General features: G+C 42.5%; 1 protein-coding gene across 1 annotated transcript in view; it reads left to right on the top strand.

Annotated features, from left to right (window-relative positions):
• The first annotated feature begins 4,189 nt into the window (after positions 1–4,189).
• ASB5 (ankyrin repeat and SOCS box containing 5) overlaps positions 4,190–12,596 on the top strand; it is a 77,191-nt gene continuing 68,784 nt past the window's right edge. Inside the window, exon 1 of the mRNA XM_068278769.1 lies at positions 4,190–4,427. Within this exon, the coding sequence (XP_068134870.1) occupies positions 4,235–4,427 (193 nt within the window). The 5' untranslated portion in view covers positions 4,190–4,234. The remainder of the gene's footprint in view (positions 4,428–12,596) is intronic.

Raw genomic sequence — 12,596 nt, forward strand, 5'->3', positions numbered from 1 at the left:
TCTCTTGCGATTGCGTTCTGCGCTTCATACAATTCCTGTCTGGCATTTGTGGAGGTACAGAGGATTGGTTCCTCTGCACTCCTCAGCGCCATCTGCCGACAGGAATTTCCCTCTACAGGTGCGTAGCACCTTTTGCTGGGTGCCTGCAAATATACGCTTGTGGAGGATTTACGCCGTGTCAGCGCACGCGTTGTGCGCTGATCACGGAGAAAGTTCCACAATCGTTACACAATTAGAGTGTTTCCAGACTGTAGATATAATTCAGTCCACAACACCAGTCCGTTCTCAAAGGTCACAGTGAAACTGACCTAGAATTCTAGCACTTTACATAGTGGTGAATGAGATCATACAGAAATCTCACTGTAAAGAGCAAGTCGTGGGAAGAGATATGTGTAAAATTAAGTGTGTTATTCATCAGTGTTTAATAGCTCAAACATCTTGGAAATATTTAGAAAAATGACCTGTGTAACAATAATACATTTATTATTTATAATCCCATAATATTTGATATGCATTACAAAATAGAAGATGTGTTTTGCATTACGAATGGCTAAGCCAAAATAAACGAAGCATTACAAAATCATCTCTGTCCTAAAAGCTGAACTCTGAGGCACAGCAAATCTGAGCTTGGAGTTCTGTGAGGGGCTGTGGTGCAATACAAGATGCTTCACACTGGTGACTGGCTACTGCAGCAGAGACTGGTAGCTGTATACTAGGCAAGTCTGCGCGGCAACAAGCTGTGGCTACCACGTGTCATAGTTATTAGTAACTTTAGGAGAGCTGCAGCTGGAGATTAACGTGGACCGGAACTCTTGCAAAGGACAGAAGTAAAACAGAGAGAAATGCACTGTGTATGTATTAAGAGAGTTTAGCCTGTCTAATTCCCCCTCAACTGTTCCTAATCACAAGTTGTAATTTGATCTCTCAGCTGTGTCAGCTGATTGCCATGGCAGAGAGAATGCAGATAAGGCAGATATGGCAGATAAGCTCATTTGAAATCACAGGATGTTAACAATATGTCTGCTTCCATGAAAGCAGGAAGTAGACACGCTGCAGATTTATTTTATGATTTGTATTAGTTGTAACAAAGAAATGTTTTTCTTTAAAGGTAATTATGCTGTTGTGTATCTTTTAGAGCAGAGAGGAAGTTCTGAGTTCAGGTCCGCTTTAACCCTCAAACACACACTAGATAAAACTCAGCCCAGGCCACCGATAGTGAAAGTGATAATCTAACATACAGTGGAGGAAATAATTATTTGACCCCTCACTGATTTTGTAAGTTTGTCCAATGACAAAGAAATGAAAAGTCTCAGAACAGTATCATTTCAATGGTAGGTTTATTTTAACAGTGGCAGATAGCACATCAAAAGGAAGATCGAAAAAATAACCTTAAATAAAAGATAGCAACTGATTTGCATTTCATTGAGAGAAATAAGTTTTTGAACCCCTACCAACCATTAAGAGTTCTGGCTCCCACAGAGTGGTTAGACACTTCTACTCAATTAGTCACCCTCATTAAGGACACCTGTCTTAACTAGTCACCTGTATAAAAGACACCTGTCCACAGAATCAATTAATCAACCAGACTCCAAACTCTCCAACATGGGAAAGACCAAAGAGCTGTCCAAGGATGTCAGAGACAAAATTGTAGACCTGCACAAGGCTGGAATGGGCTACAAAACCATTAGCAAGAAGCTGGGAGAGAAGGTGACAACTGTTGGTGCGATTGTTCGAAAATGGAAGGAGCACAAAATGACCATCAATCAACCTCGCTTTGGGGCTCCACGCAAGATCTCACCTTGTGGGGTGTCAATGGTTCTGAGAAAGGTGAAAAAGCATCCTAGAACTACACGGGAGGAGTTAGTGAATGACCTCAAATTAGCAGGGACCACAGTCACCAAGAAAAACATTGGAAACACATTACACCGCAATGGATTAAAATCCTGCAGGGCTCGCAAGGTCCCCCTGCTCAAGAAGGCACATGTGCAGGCCCGTCTGAAGTTTGCCAATGAACACCTGAATGATTCTGTGAGTGACTGGGAGAAGGTGCTGTGGTCTGATGAGACCAAAATAGAGCTCTTTGGCATTAACTCAACTCGCTGTGTTTGGAGGAAGAAAAATGCTGCCTATGACCCCCAAAACACCGTCCCCACCGTCAAGCATGGGGGTGGAAACATTTTGCTTTGGGGGTGTTTTTCTGCTAAGGGCACAGGACAACTTAATCGCATTAACGGGAAAATGGACGGAGCCATGTATCGTGAAATCCTGAACGACAACCTCCTTCCCTCTGCCAGGAAACTGAAAATGGGTCTTGGATGGGTGTTCCAGCACGACAATGACCCAAAACATACAGCAAAGGCAACAAAGGAGTGGCTCAAGAAGAAGCACATTAAGGTCATGGAGTGGCCTAGTCAGTCTCCGGACCTTAATCCAATAGAAAACCTATGGAGGGAGCTCAAGCTCAGAGTTGCACAGAGACAGCCTCGAAACCTTAGGGATTTAGAGATGATCTGCAAAGAGGAGTGGACCAACATTCCTCCTAAAATGTGTGCAAACGTGGTCATCAATTACAAGAAACGTTTGACCTCTGTGCTTGCAAACAAGGGTTTTTCCACTAAGTATTAAGTCTTTTATTGTTAGAGGGTTCAAAAACTTATTTCACTCAATGAAATGCAAATCAGTTGCTATCTTTTATTTAAGGTTATTTTTTCGATTTTCCTTTTGATGTGCTATCTGCCACTGTTAAAATAAACCTACCATTGAAATGATACTGTTCTGAGACTTTTCATTTCTTTGTCATTGGACAAACTTACAAAATCAGTGAGGGGTCAAATAATTATTTCCTCCACTGTATGTACAACAGCTCCCGATGCCCTCCAATGACTCGCCCAGCAATCAGTCTGGAGGAATGATTTGGAGTGCCACCTGAGAGCATTGTTTTTCCTTCGCACATTTAAACAATACCAGTTGCATGGTAGCCCTGTTGATATATTTGACTGCAGTAGTGTCTGAACCACAACAGTAACAAGCAAGATCTTGTCAGATCTGAAAGAAACTCCTGATCTGCAAGTGCTTGTTCAGGGTCTAATGCTGGGCATACATGTCTCGTTTGTGCTGCGGAATCGAGCCGCTGGTTCGATCCCGACGCGTCCCCGCGGGCGCCCCGGATCGATTCCCGCTTGTCCCCACGGGCACTACCTTATCTGCGCTTCGTTTCTTCCATTGTCCGCCCGCGGGGATCGAGCGCGTTATTGATCCGGCGCGGTGATCGGACACGTCGGATATTATCAATCGAGCCATCAGCGGCTTGATTGATAATAAAAAACGAGCCGTGTATGCTCAGCTTAAGGCTAAAAGTATTAGATAGAGGCAGAGAATCAGCAACAGGGCTGCTGCTGATTTTGCTGCCTGATAACCACCCCCCGATTTGGTAGCCAGCCTGCTCCCACTGGATGAGTGGCGGCAAGCTGGCCTCCCTAGCTGTGGAACTGCCCTCGTGCGCGTCTTGGCGTCCTGTTCTCCTGGGCAACGGTACTCTATGTTATGGGTGTTCAGCTGCTTAGATGCTGATGTCAGATTTCCTCATCTCCTTCATGCCATGCAGTTGGGGACACTGACATCCTGAGAGATGAGGTGGCTTGCTGCGTGCCGTGGCTACCCTTGTGGCGCTATTACCTGATTCACAAGGTAAGGAGTGCCTCTCCAGCGTCTATGCCGCCTGATGCCAAAGTTTTACTTGGGGTCATGGCGCTGATCAGCAGAATAGCCAGGCAACTGGTATTGCTGAAAAGGAAATAAATACGGCAGCCTCCATACACCTCTCACTTCAGTTATCCTTTAAATACAATTCCTACTAGAACATTTGATGCTTATCATATAAAACACATGTTGAGTGTTTGGAGAGGTTGCCATTTAGAAGTAATACCAGTGTAAAAATATGTTTAATTAAATCTTGCTGCCCTATCACAGAGAGATCTAAGCTTGTTCTGCTTACTCTGAGACAGAACCTTTACATTGTTTTTCCTCAGTAATTGACTTTATGGAATTAGATGCGGCCTTACGCATTATGCCCAACAAATAATCCTTATATTTTCAGAGGCAGGCATCATGACCACCTGCTATCTGATTTCCTTAGTACCAGCTGTTGTGAGCAGCTCCTGGCTGTAGCCATGTGATCCTGTCAACAGTTCAGACCCAGCCACTCCTGAGCAGTGACAAAGACTCTGGGATCGCTATGACGGAGCTGGAGGAGAAACCTTTTGCTCAGCAGCTTTCCAATGTCTACTTCACTATCCTGGCTCTTTTCTGCTTTAAATTATTTGTGAAAATCAGCCTGGCAATCCTCAGCCATTTCTACATTGTGAAAGGGAATCGCAAGGAGGCAGCACGAATTCAGGCAGAATTCTATGCAGTGGCACAAGGGCAAGGTACTGCACTCCACTTATTTTACAGTTATTTCCTAGTTCTTTCACTTTGCACTAACCACAAAGCAACTTTAACTATGTCTGAAACATGGAGCCTTTCAGCAGTAATTACAATAGCAGACTGGGTTTGTTTACCTAGGCCACACTGCAGGAGGATAATGAACTGTCTTTCGTCAAGGCAGTGCAAAGAAGCAATATGAGTTTTGCAGTGTCCTACTGTAAATCAAGTGCCAGCCTGCAGTTTTAGGTAGCCAGATAAGTGACAGATGGTGATTTCTTATTGGTTGCTAGGGATCACACTAGCTTTCAGTTTGCTACGTTTCTTACCCGTGTTAGTCTGGCCTTTTCGTTTTCTTTAAGTGTCGCTTAGAAAAGGAAAGCTGCAGCGTGATTGGTTGTCATGTACCTGAGCTCTATAGCTCTTTGCTATTAAATCTGCAATGTTTCATTGAGCTATGAATATGTACACAGTGTTTGGATACAGATATTTTGGCTGTTTTCGTTAAACGAGGGACTTTTGTTTTGTTCAGCAACACATGTGACCACTAATGGAAGGGCAGCAGTGTTACCCAGCTGTGTTGTGCAGATGGATTGCTGTTTTGTTGTGGCTGTGTTACATTCAGCAGCACTGCACCACTATTTCCTATCTGTCAGTAAATGTATTGAATGACTTTTGAATATGTTTGTGCCCAAATAAGTTTGTATCCATTTACAAATATTAGATAATGGTAAGGCTGTATTGCTGCAGGACAACTGAAGTGAGAGAGATAGGGAGACTGCCTTACTTATCTCCTTTTAAACAATACTAGTTGCCCGGCGGCCCTGCTGGTCCTCTGCCTCTAATACTTTTAGCCATAGACCCTGAATAAGCATATGCAGAGCATGTGTTTCTGACATTATTGTCAGATCTGACAACATTATCTGCATGCTTGTTTCTGGGTTGATTCAGATACTACTGCAGCCAAATAGCGCAGCAGGGCTGCCAGGCAACTGGTATTGTTTAAGAGGAAATAAATACGGCAGGCTCCATATACCTCTCACTTTAGTTGTCCTTTAAAGAGAGTCTGAAGCCAAAAAAAACAACCCAAAACTCTTTTTACTTGCTAATTATCTTCAGCAATAAGATCCTAGCTAAAATGCCCCATTCCCACAGCAGAACGAGGTCTTTATACCCCCAAATCCCAGGGCAAAATTCAGCAACTTTCCAGGTCGTGGATTTTGCTGCCCGGGGGAGGCAGAGATTTGCGCTGTAGCTCTGCCTCTGCTCGCGCCAATCTCAGCCGATCTCCGCCTCTCCCCGCCCCTCTCAGTGAAAGAAAACTGAGAGGGGTGGGGAGAGGCAGAGATTGACTCCAGCAGAGGCAGAGCTACAGCGCAAAGCTCTGCCTCTACCAGGAAGGAGCCCTGAATTTTGCTCTAGGGATTTGGGGGTATAAAGACCTCGTTCTGCCATGGGAATTCAGCGTTTCAGCTAGGATCTTATTGCTGAAGATAAATGGCAGGTAAAAAGAGTTATTTTTTTGGGCTTCAGACTCCCTTTAAGCTGTGTACATTACTCTTTCAATAACTGAATCCGAAACACCGGAAACAATCATTTGTAATAGTCTTGGGTGACTATCATTTTATTATTCTTATTTATTTAGCGCCGACATGTTCTGTAGCGCTTCACGGAGTATATATAGTATAGCATATATATAATTTTGTCACTAACTGTCCCTCAGAGGATCTCACAATCTAATCTCTACCATAGTCATATGTCTATTGTAGTCTATGGCCATTTTTTTTCAAATTCTTTGAAAAACTTTTTATTGGTACTTGTTAGAAGACAATTAGACAATTAAAACATATGCGTTATATTGTACCGGTAGAATTTCCTTAGCATCAAACATTTGGTGAACAATAGAAATAAAGAACAAAGTAGAACATTGCATATAGTATTCGCAATATAACACTGTTGTTGCTAATTAGCTAAACCTTTACACATAGCTTTAGCTGATCATACCATTGATCATTTTAGCTGGTCATATCTCTTAGTAATTATTGTTATAAGGTATTTATTTTGCTAATGTTTTGATCTATGGCCAATTTTAGGGAGAAGCCAATTAACTTATCTGTATGTTTTTGGGATGTGGGAGGAAACCGGAGTAAACCCAAGCAGACAGGGGGAGAACATACAAACTCCTTGCAGAAGATGCAGGACCCGGAGCTGCAAGGCAAGAATGTTATCCACTACGCCACTGTGCTGCCCACAGAATGATTGCAGTACAGACACTCTGCTGGACAGTCTGCTGAGCAGCCTGTTGTGTTCTATGGAGAGGGACCAATATAAAATGAGAGTAAATGAGCATGTGGGGTGGATGGCGCAGGTATCTAAGGAATTGTGGGGAAAGGGAGCATGTTGGGACCACATCACAGGGGTTGCAGGAACAGAGGCCAAGCAGGTGGTGAGGGGATCAGACAGAGGAGTAACATCAGGGGAGAAGCCCCTGCAACAGCAGGGGGGGCCAGACCTGTGAGGGGGGCCCCCACTACCAACCTTCCCTTGCTCCAATAATGGGGTCCATCCCTAAGATCAGGTGTTTCTATGGTTACACTTATTAGGGATGTGAAAATGATGATGTTCACACTTGTTTTATGACCCTTGCAAGATGGGCCCCCGGGCTGTGAGGATAACCAAGGGTAAGCAAGAAAAAGGTTGTGATAATTGTTGGGCCCCATCATAGTTTTTCTGGGGGGTCCTATAATTTGTAGTTACACCCCTGGGGTCCAAGCCAAGAAGAAAACAAGATTTATTGCAGGTAAAAGAACAAACTTGGACACGGCACACTAATGGCTCAGCAACTCAGACTGTATTGAGGGCAAGCACAGGTACACACAAAATGTTTCTTGTGTTGCCCTGCCTCCGGTGTAACATCCCTCACCTTAGTGACAACTTTATACCCCACCCACAGGAAACCACTTGATATGCAAATACATCATATGATCAACATACCAGCAGTATTAGAACCAAGTGAAAAAAATGAAACAGTCCAAACATCATTTTACCAATCTGGGGAACCATACATACTAGTGTCTACTCCAGCTGATAGCTGAGGAGTTCACCTCCCAGAACTTAAAGAGAAACTCCAACCAAGAATTGAACTTCATCCCAATCAGTAGCTGATACCCCCTTTCCCATGAGAAATCTATTCCTTTTCACAAGCAGACCATCAGGGGGCGCTGTATGACTGATATTGTGGTGAATCCCCTCCTACAAGAAACTCTGAGGACCGTGGTACTCCTGGCAGTTCCCTGTCTGTGAACCTTGTTGCATTGCGGAAAATAGCTGTTTACAGCTGTTTCCAACTGCCAAAAAAGCATGCAGCAGCTACATCATCTGCCAACAGTAAAAATGTCACCATGTAATAAATGTCAGAATGTAAATCAGGGATTTAAAAGATTTTACAATGGCAAACACTGACTAAATCATTTATACATAATTATTGAAAAATGACGCACTTTTATTGATTACATTATTTTCACTAGAGTTCCTCTTTAAATACTTATATTTTTATGATACCAATCATGATTTTCAAAAAGCCCTGTTGGGAGTACTCATAGTCAAACCACAATGAGACTTAAAGACAGAATCATAGAACGCACTTCAGCTCAAGCACTCATTAAGACCATTAGGGTACACACAATCACATCTTTTGATAAACATTTCAGGCCAAGCATGTCGATCAGACATGCTGCAAGATGTCGGCCCTTCATGGTCAGTAGGGAGCGCAGTAGTAACGGCGAGCAATATCGGGACAAGTGATGAACACGATAAAAAACCCCTGACGCTGTCCCCTCTAATGTCCAATGTCCCCTCCCCTAGTTCCCAGTGCAGTATACATTACAGAAAATTGATTGGGAATCGGCCTGCAATGTATGGGCAGCCAACAGGCGTCTCTCTAATCATTACCTCAACATTATCTCACCGATTAGAGAGAAATGTGTCTCTTGGTCGAATCTGCCCATCATCACTAGATGTATGGCTACCTTTAGGTGTAGGTAGGGGAGGGGTAATGCAAGTGAGCGTTAGGTTAGGGTATGTGATAGTAGAATATCAGTAAATTTACTATCCAGTACATTTTTAATTCCAGTAAATTTTAAATGTACGCCTTTAGAATACCAGCCAAGCTTCTATTGCTGTCCCAAGGGCTACAAGTTTCACACCACAAAAATTTCATAGAGGTCCTAAGTTCAGAAAATGATTCAAATCTCTCCAATTGCGAGACGGACAGTTGACAAAAATGCTGTAATCCTTTTCTATACTATCTAAAAATAATTTTAAAAAATCCTGACAGAGAGCTTTAGGGCTCGTTTCCACCATAGCGAATCCGCATGCGGCGCCGACATGCGGATTCGCTTGGTACATTGAAGTGGGCGGGGCTGTTTCCATATGTGCGGCGTGCGGGAGCGATTTGGCGGCGGGCCAAATCTGCACGACAAGACCCACAGAATTCGCCTGCGTCGGGAATCCATGCGAATCGCCGCTAATGTATTTAATAGGAAAAACGCATGCATTTTTTACATGCGTTTTTACCCGCGATTCGCGTGCGATTTCGCACCTTTTTCAATGTTATTTTGCCCTGGCAGAGTCATGGTTAATTTCGCATGGCACCCTGCCATGCGAAATCGCACGCGAAATCGCGGGTAAAAGCGCATGCGGAAACGCATCCGCATGCGTTTTTACAAGCGTCGGGATGCCGGCGAAATCGCGTCGCAACAGTGGAAACGGGCCCTTAATGCAGGCATGTAGAAGCCTAATTATAAGTTGCATTATATGGTAAAAATAAACTTCCTTTTATCTATAGTAAGTCAAAATCTTCTTGCAAAGAAAAACATCAATATAATACAATAATTAGTAGCAGTAGAGTATTGTACCACTTTAGCCATCAGTAAAAGCAAGAAGTTTTTAATCATCTGATTCAAAACGCCCTTCTAATATAATAAACAAGCAAGACAAAAAGTCTGTGCCACAAAAAAACAAACAAAAACTATCTCTTGCAATGAGAGATCCTAATTATAAATGTCTGCATCAGATAAACTGAAGTCAGGCAGCACAAACAATAATTATTGGAGAAAAAATGAGCTGGAAAATTAAATAACACACTGTGAGCCAAATATCACAAAAACTTTATTGGTATCAAAAAAGTATCAAATTGGTATCAAAAAATGTGGCTCCTATTACAAGGGTCTACTGGAAATTACAGTAGTTGTTTTCAATTAATCAATTCAGGAAACATTTTATTTATTTTATTTTAGACACACTATATTATTTTTTCACATAATCACCTTGTTTTAATAAAATTGAAGCCAATCTGCAAACGTTACATACTCCCCTATGTAGAGAGAAGGCCCTGGATCTCATAGAGCCTTCCCGATCATCTCCCCATGCCCTCAGTCCACCTTTGTCCACCCATAGAAGTTTTTTGATCGAGTGGTTGAATACCCCCATCAGGAGTCCTTGTGAAGGCTTTGGAAGTACTTGCATCCCTAAGTACTTCCGAAGACAAGCGGGCCCATACTGCGAAATGTGCGTAGATGCCTTCCAAGGAGTCCCAAAAAGTGTGGACATTCATGAGAGGTAGTCCCGGCCATACAAAAGGACTGTAATATTGTCCTTCAGCACCATAATTAAAAATAGGACAGAGATGTTCACGCCTTCAAGAATATATTGTGGATTATTCTACTTTTTGTAGGGGATGGGGGAGGAGGGAGAGACATTAAGGACAGTTACATTTATAGATTGCGGTAGCTTGAACATAGCAAGTCTGAAATCCTGATGTAAGAAAACTGCTCAGAATGGAAATTAATTCAGAAAATATGTTTTATATCTTGTGCATGTTGTGATTTCCTCTAGTGATGATCTGTCATATATAATATAATCAATTTACAACTTAACATGTGGGTGGGGCTGTGGCCAATATTCACCTTAATGCCACTTAGGCAGTTGGCACGCGGCTGTGTTAGTCACTAGGATGTTTACAGAGATGGTTTCAGTATGTAGATTTTAGAATATTATCATATAGAGATGGTTTCAATATGTAGATTTTAGCATAATACCACGTGAATAGGACATTATTGGCTTTTTTCAGGGTCACCGAAGATTTTAGCAGTGTTGCCACTGAGTGCTTACAGAAAAAAAGGAAAACAATTACAAAGCTAGTGATTTTGTGACATTGGCAGGCGAAAGTAGAAAGTGCCATTAATCTGGTGCTCTGGCTGCGAGTTGACTGCACAATATGTTACTTGCACTTTTCTGAAGAAGGGGAACTTTTGCAGCCCCGAAATAATTGTCATTTGTGCTTAATCATGCAATAAACGCAGAAATTGCACTTAACTGAAGGCGTGCGAACCAAGATTTATCCGTACATAATATGTTACTTACTGATCAGCTACATTAGTAGTCATTTTTTTTTTTTTTTTTTTTTTTTTTTTTTTTTGTCTTGTGCAGGTTTTTGATTATTTATCGTCGTATGTGTACACTTGCCCTTTTCCTGAATATGTGGTAGTTTGATTGTTAGTGTTGGTGCATTTATTTTGTATGATTGTTGTTAGGTGATGTCAGGTATTGTGTGGTGTTGGTTATTGTTTTGTGGCATACGTTCAGGTGTTGGGTCTGTGTTATTTAGTCATGTCTCGTTGTTTGAATCGGTGGTATGTTTGAGCATTCTTCTGCTCAGGTCTTCATAACAGATTAATATTGTATTATAATGTTATGTTGATTTTGTTGTTTTTGGACATAGAAGTCCTGCTTTTGTTTGTGCATATATATGCAGAATTGATTGTTTTTTCTTGTTTCTTTCATCTTGTTTTTTGTTACAGTTGGTATGATTAATTGATCAAATTATTTTATTTATTTATTTGTATTATAATTGTAAATAATATTTTTCTAATAAAAAAAAAATCTACATTAGTAGTCAATCAGATAATAGGTTGGTCGGGAACAAAGTACCCGATCGTCACAAGGTAGACAATGTACCACCACAAGTTACCAATATTTTTACTAGCGGCCCCACCCAGCAACCAAGTCATGTGGCGGTGCTGCAATACGTAAGGAAAGCCTGGAGCTGAGCTTTAACCTCTTGAGGACCACAGGCTTTACCCCCCCCGTGACCAGGCTATTTTTTTTACTAATTAGGGCTATGCAGCTTTATGTGCTTGCTGCAGAGCCGTACAAGTCAGCACACAAGTGATCCCTCTTTTCTGCCCACCAACAGAGCTTTCTGTTGGTGGGCTCTGATCTCTCCCCCAATGTTTGTTCATTTACTTATGTTTTTTTTTATAAACATACATATTTTTTGTATAATTTTTGTATCCCTCCCTCCCCCTGCCAGCCAATCAGCACGATCGTCTGTCATAGGCATTAGCCTATGAGAGCCGATCGCTTCTTTGTCTCCCAGGGGGACAGCCGAGTGACACGGCTGGGAGAGCCATAGATCGTAGCACTGTACAGTGCAAATAGATGGCAGTTTCGCCATCTAACAGTCTCCTAGCAGCGATTGCCACTGCGATCGTCATTCAAGCGGAGATGCGCTCTCCTGTAAACCCCCGCCCCAGGACTTGACGCCAATTGCCGTTAGGCGGTCCTGGGGCTGCCACCGCGTTCACACCAATCAGCGTGACGTGGTCGTTAGAAGGTTAAAGGGTAACTCCACTTTTGTTATAAATGTAAAAACAAAATCCTTTGGCGCAAGTATAAGCAGAGGAAAGGTTTCAAATATTTCTCATAAATTTGCTTTTCTGTGTCTCTCCTCTATGAGACGAAGCAGGAACGGTAACCTCCAGTCACACCTTCATTGCGCCTCCAGTCACACCTTCTCCACACTTCTAGCTATTTATCCAGTCATGCCTTCTTCACACCTCCAGTCATGCCTTCTTCACACTTCCAGCCATGCCTTCTTCACACCTCCAGTTATCCCTTCTTCACATCTCCAGTCATCTCTTCTTCACATCTCTAGTCATCTCTTCTTCACACCTTCAGTCATCTCTTCTTCACACCTCCAGTCAGAACTTGTTCACATCTCTATTCATCCCTTCTTCACAACTCCAGTCATCCCTTCTTCACGTCTCCAGTCATCCCTTCTTCACATCTCCAGTCATCCCTTCTTCACATCTCCAGTCATCCCTTCTTCACAT

Source organism: Hyperolius riggenbachi, chromosome 1, assembly GCF_040937935.1.
Source record: "Hyperolius riggenbachi isolate aHypRig1 chromosome 1, aHypRig1.pri, whole genome shotgun sequence".
Taxonomy (NCBI): Eukaryota; Metazoa; Chordata; class Amphibia; order Anura; family Hyperoliidae; genus Hyperolius; species Hyperolius riggenbachi.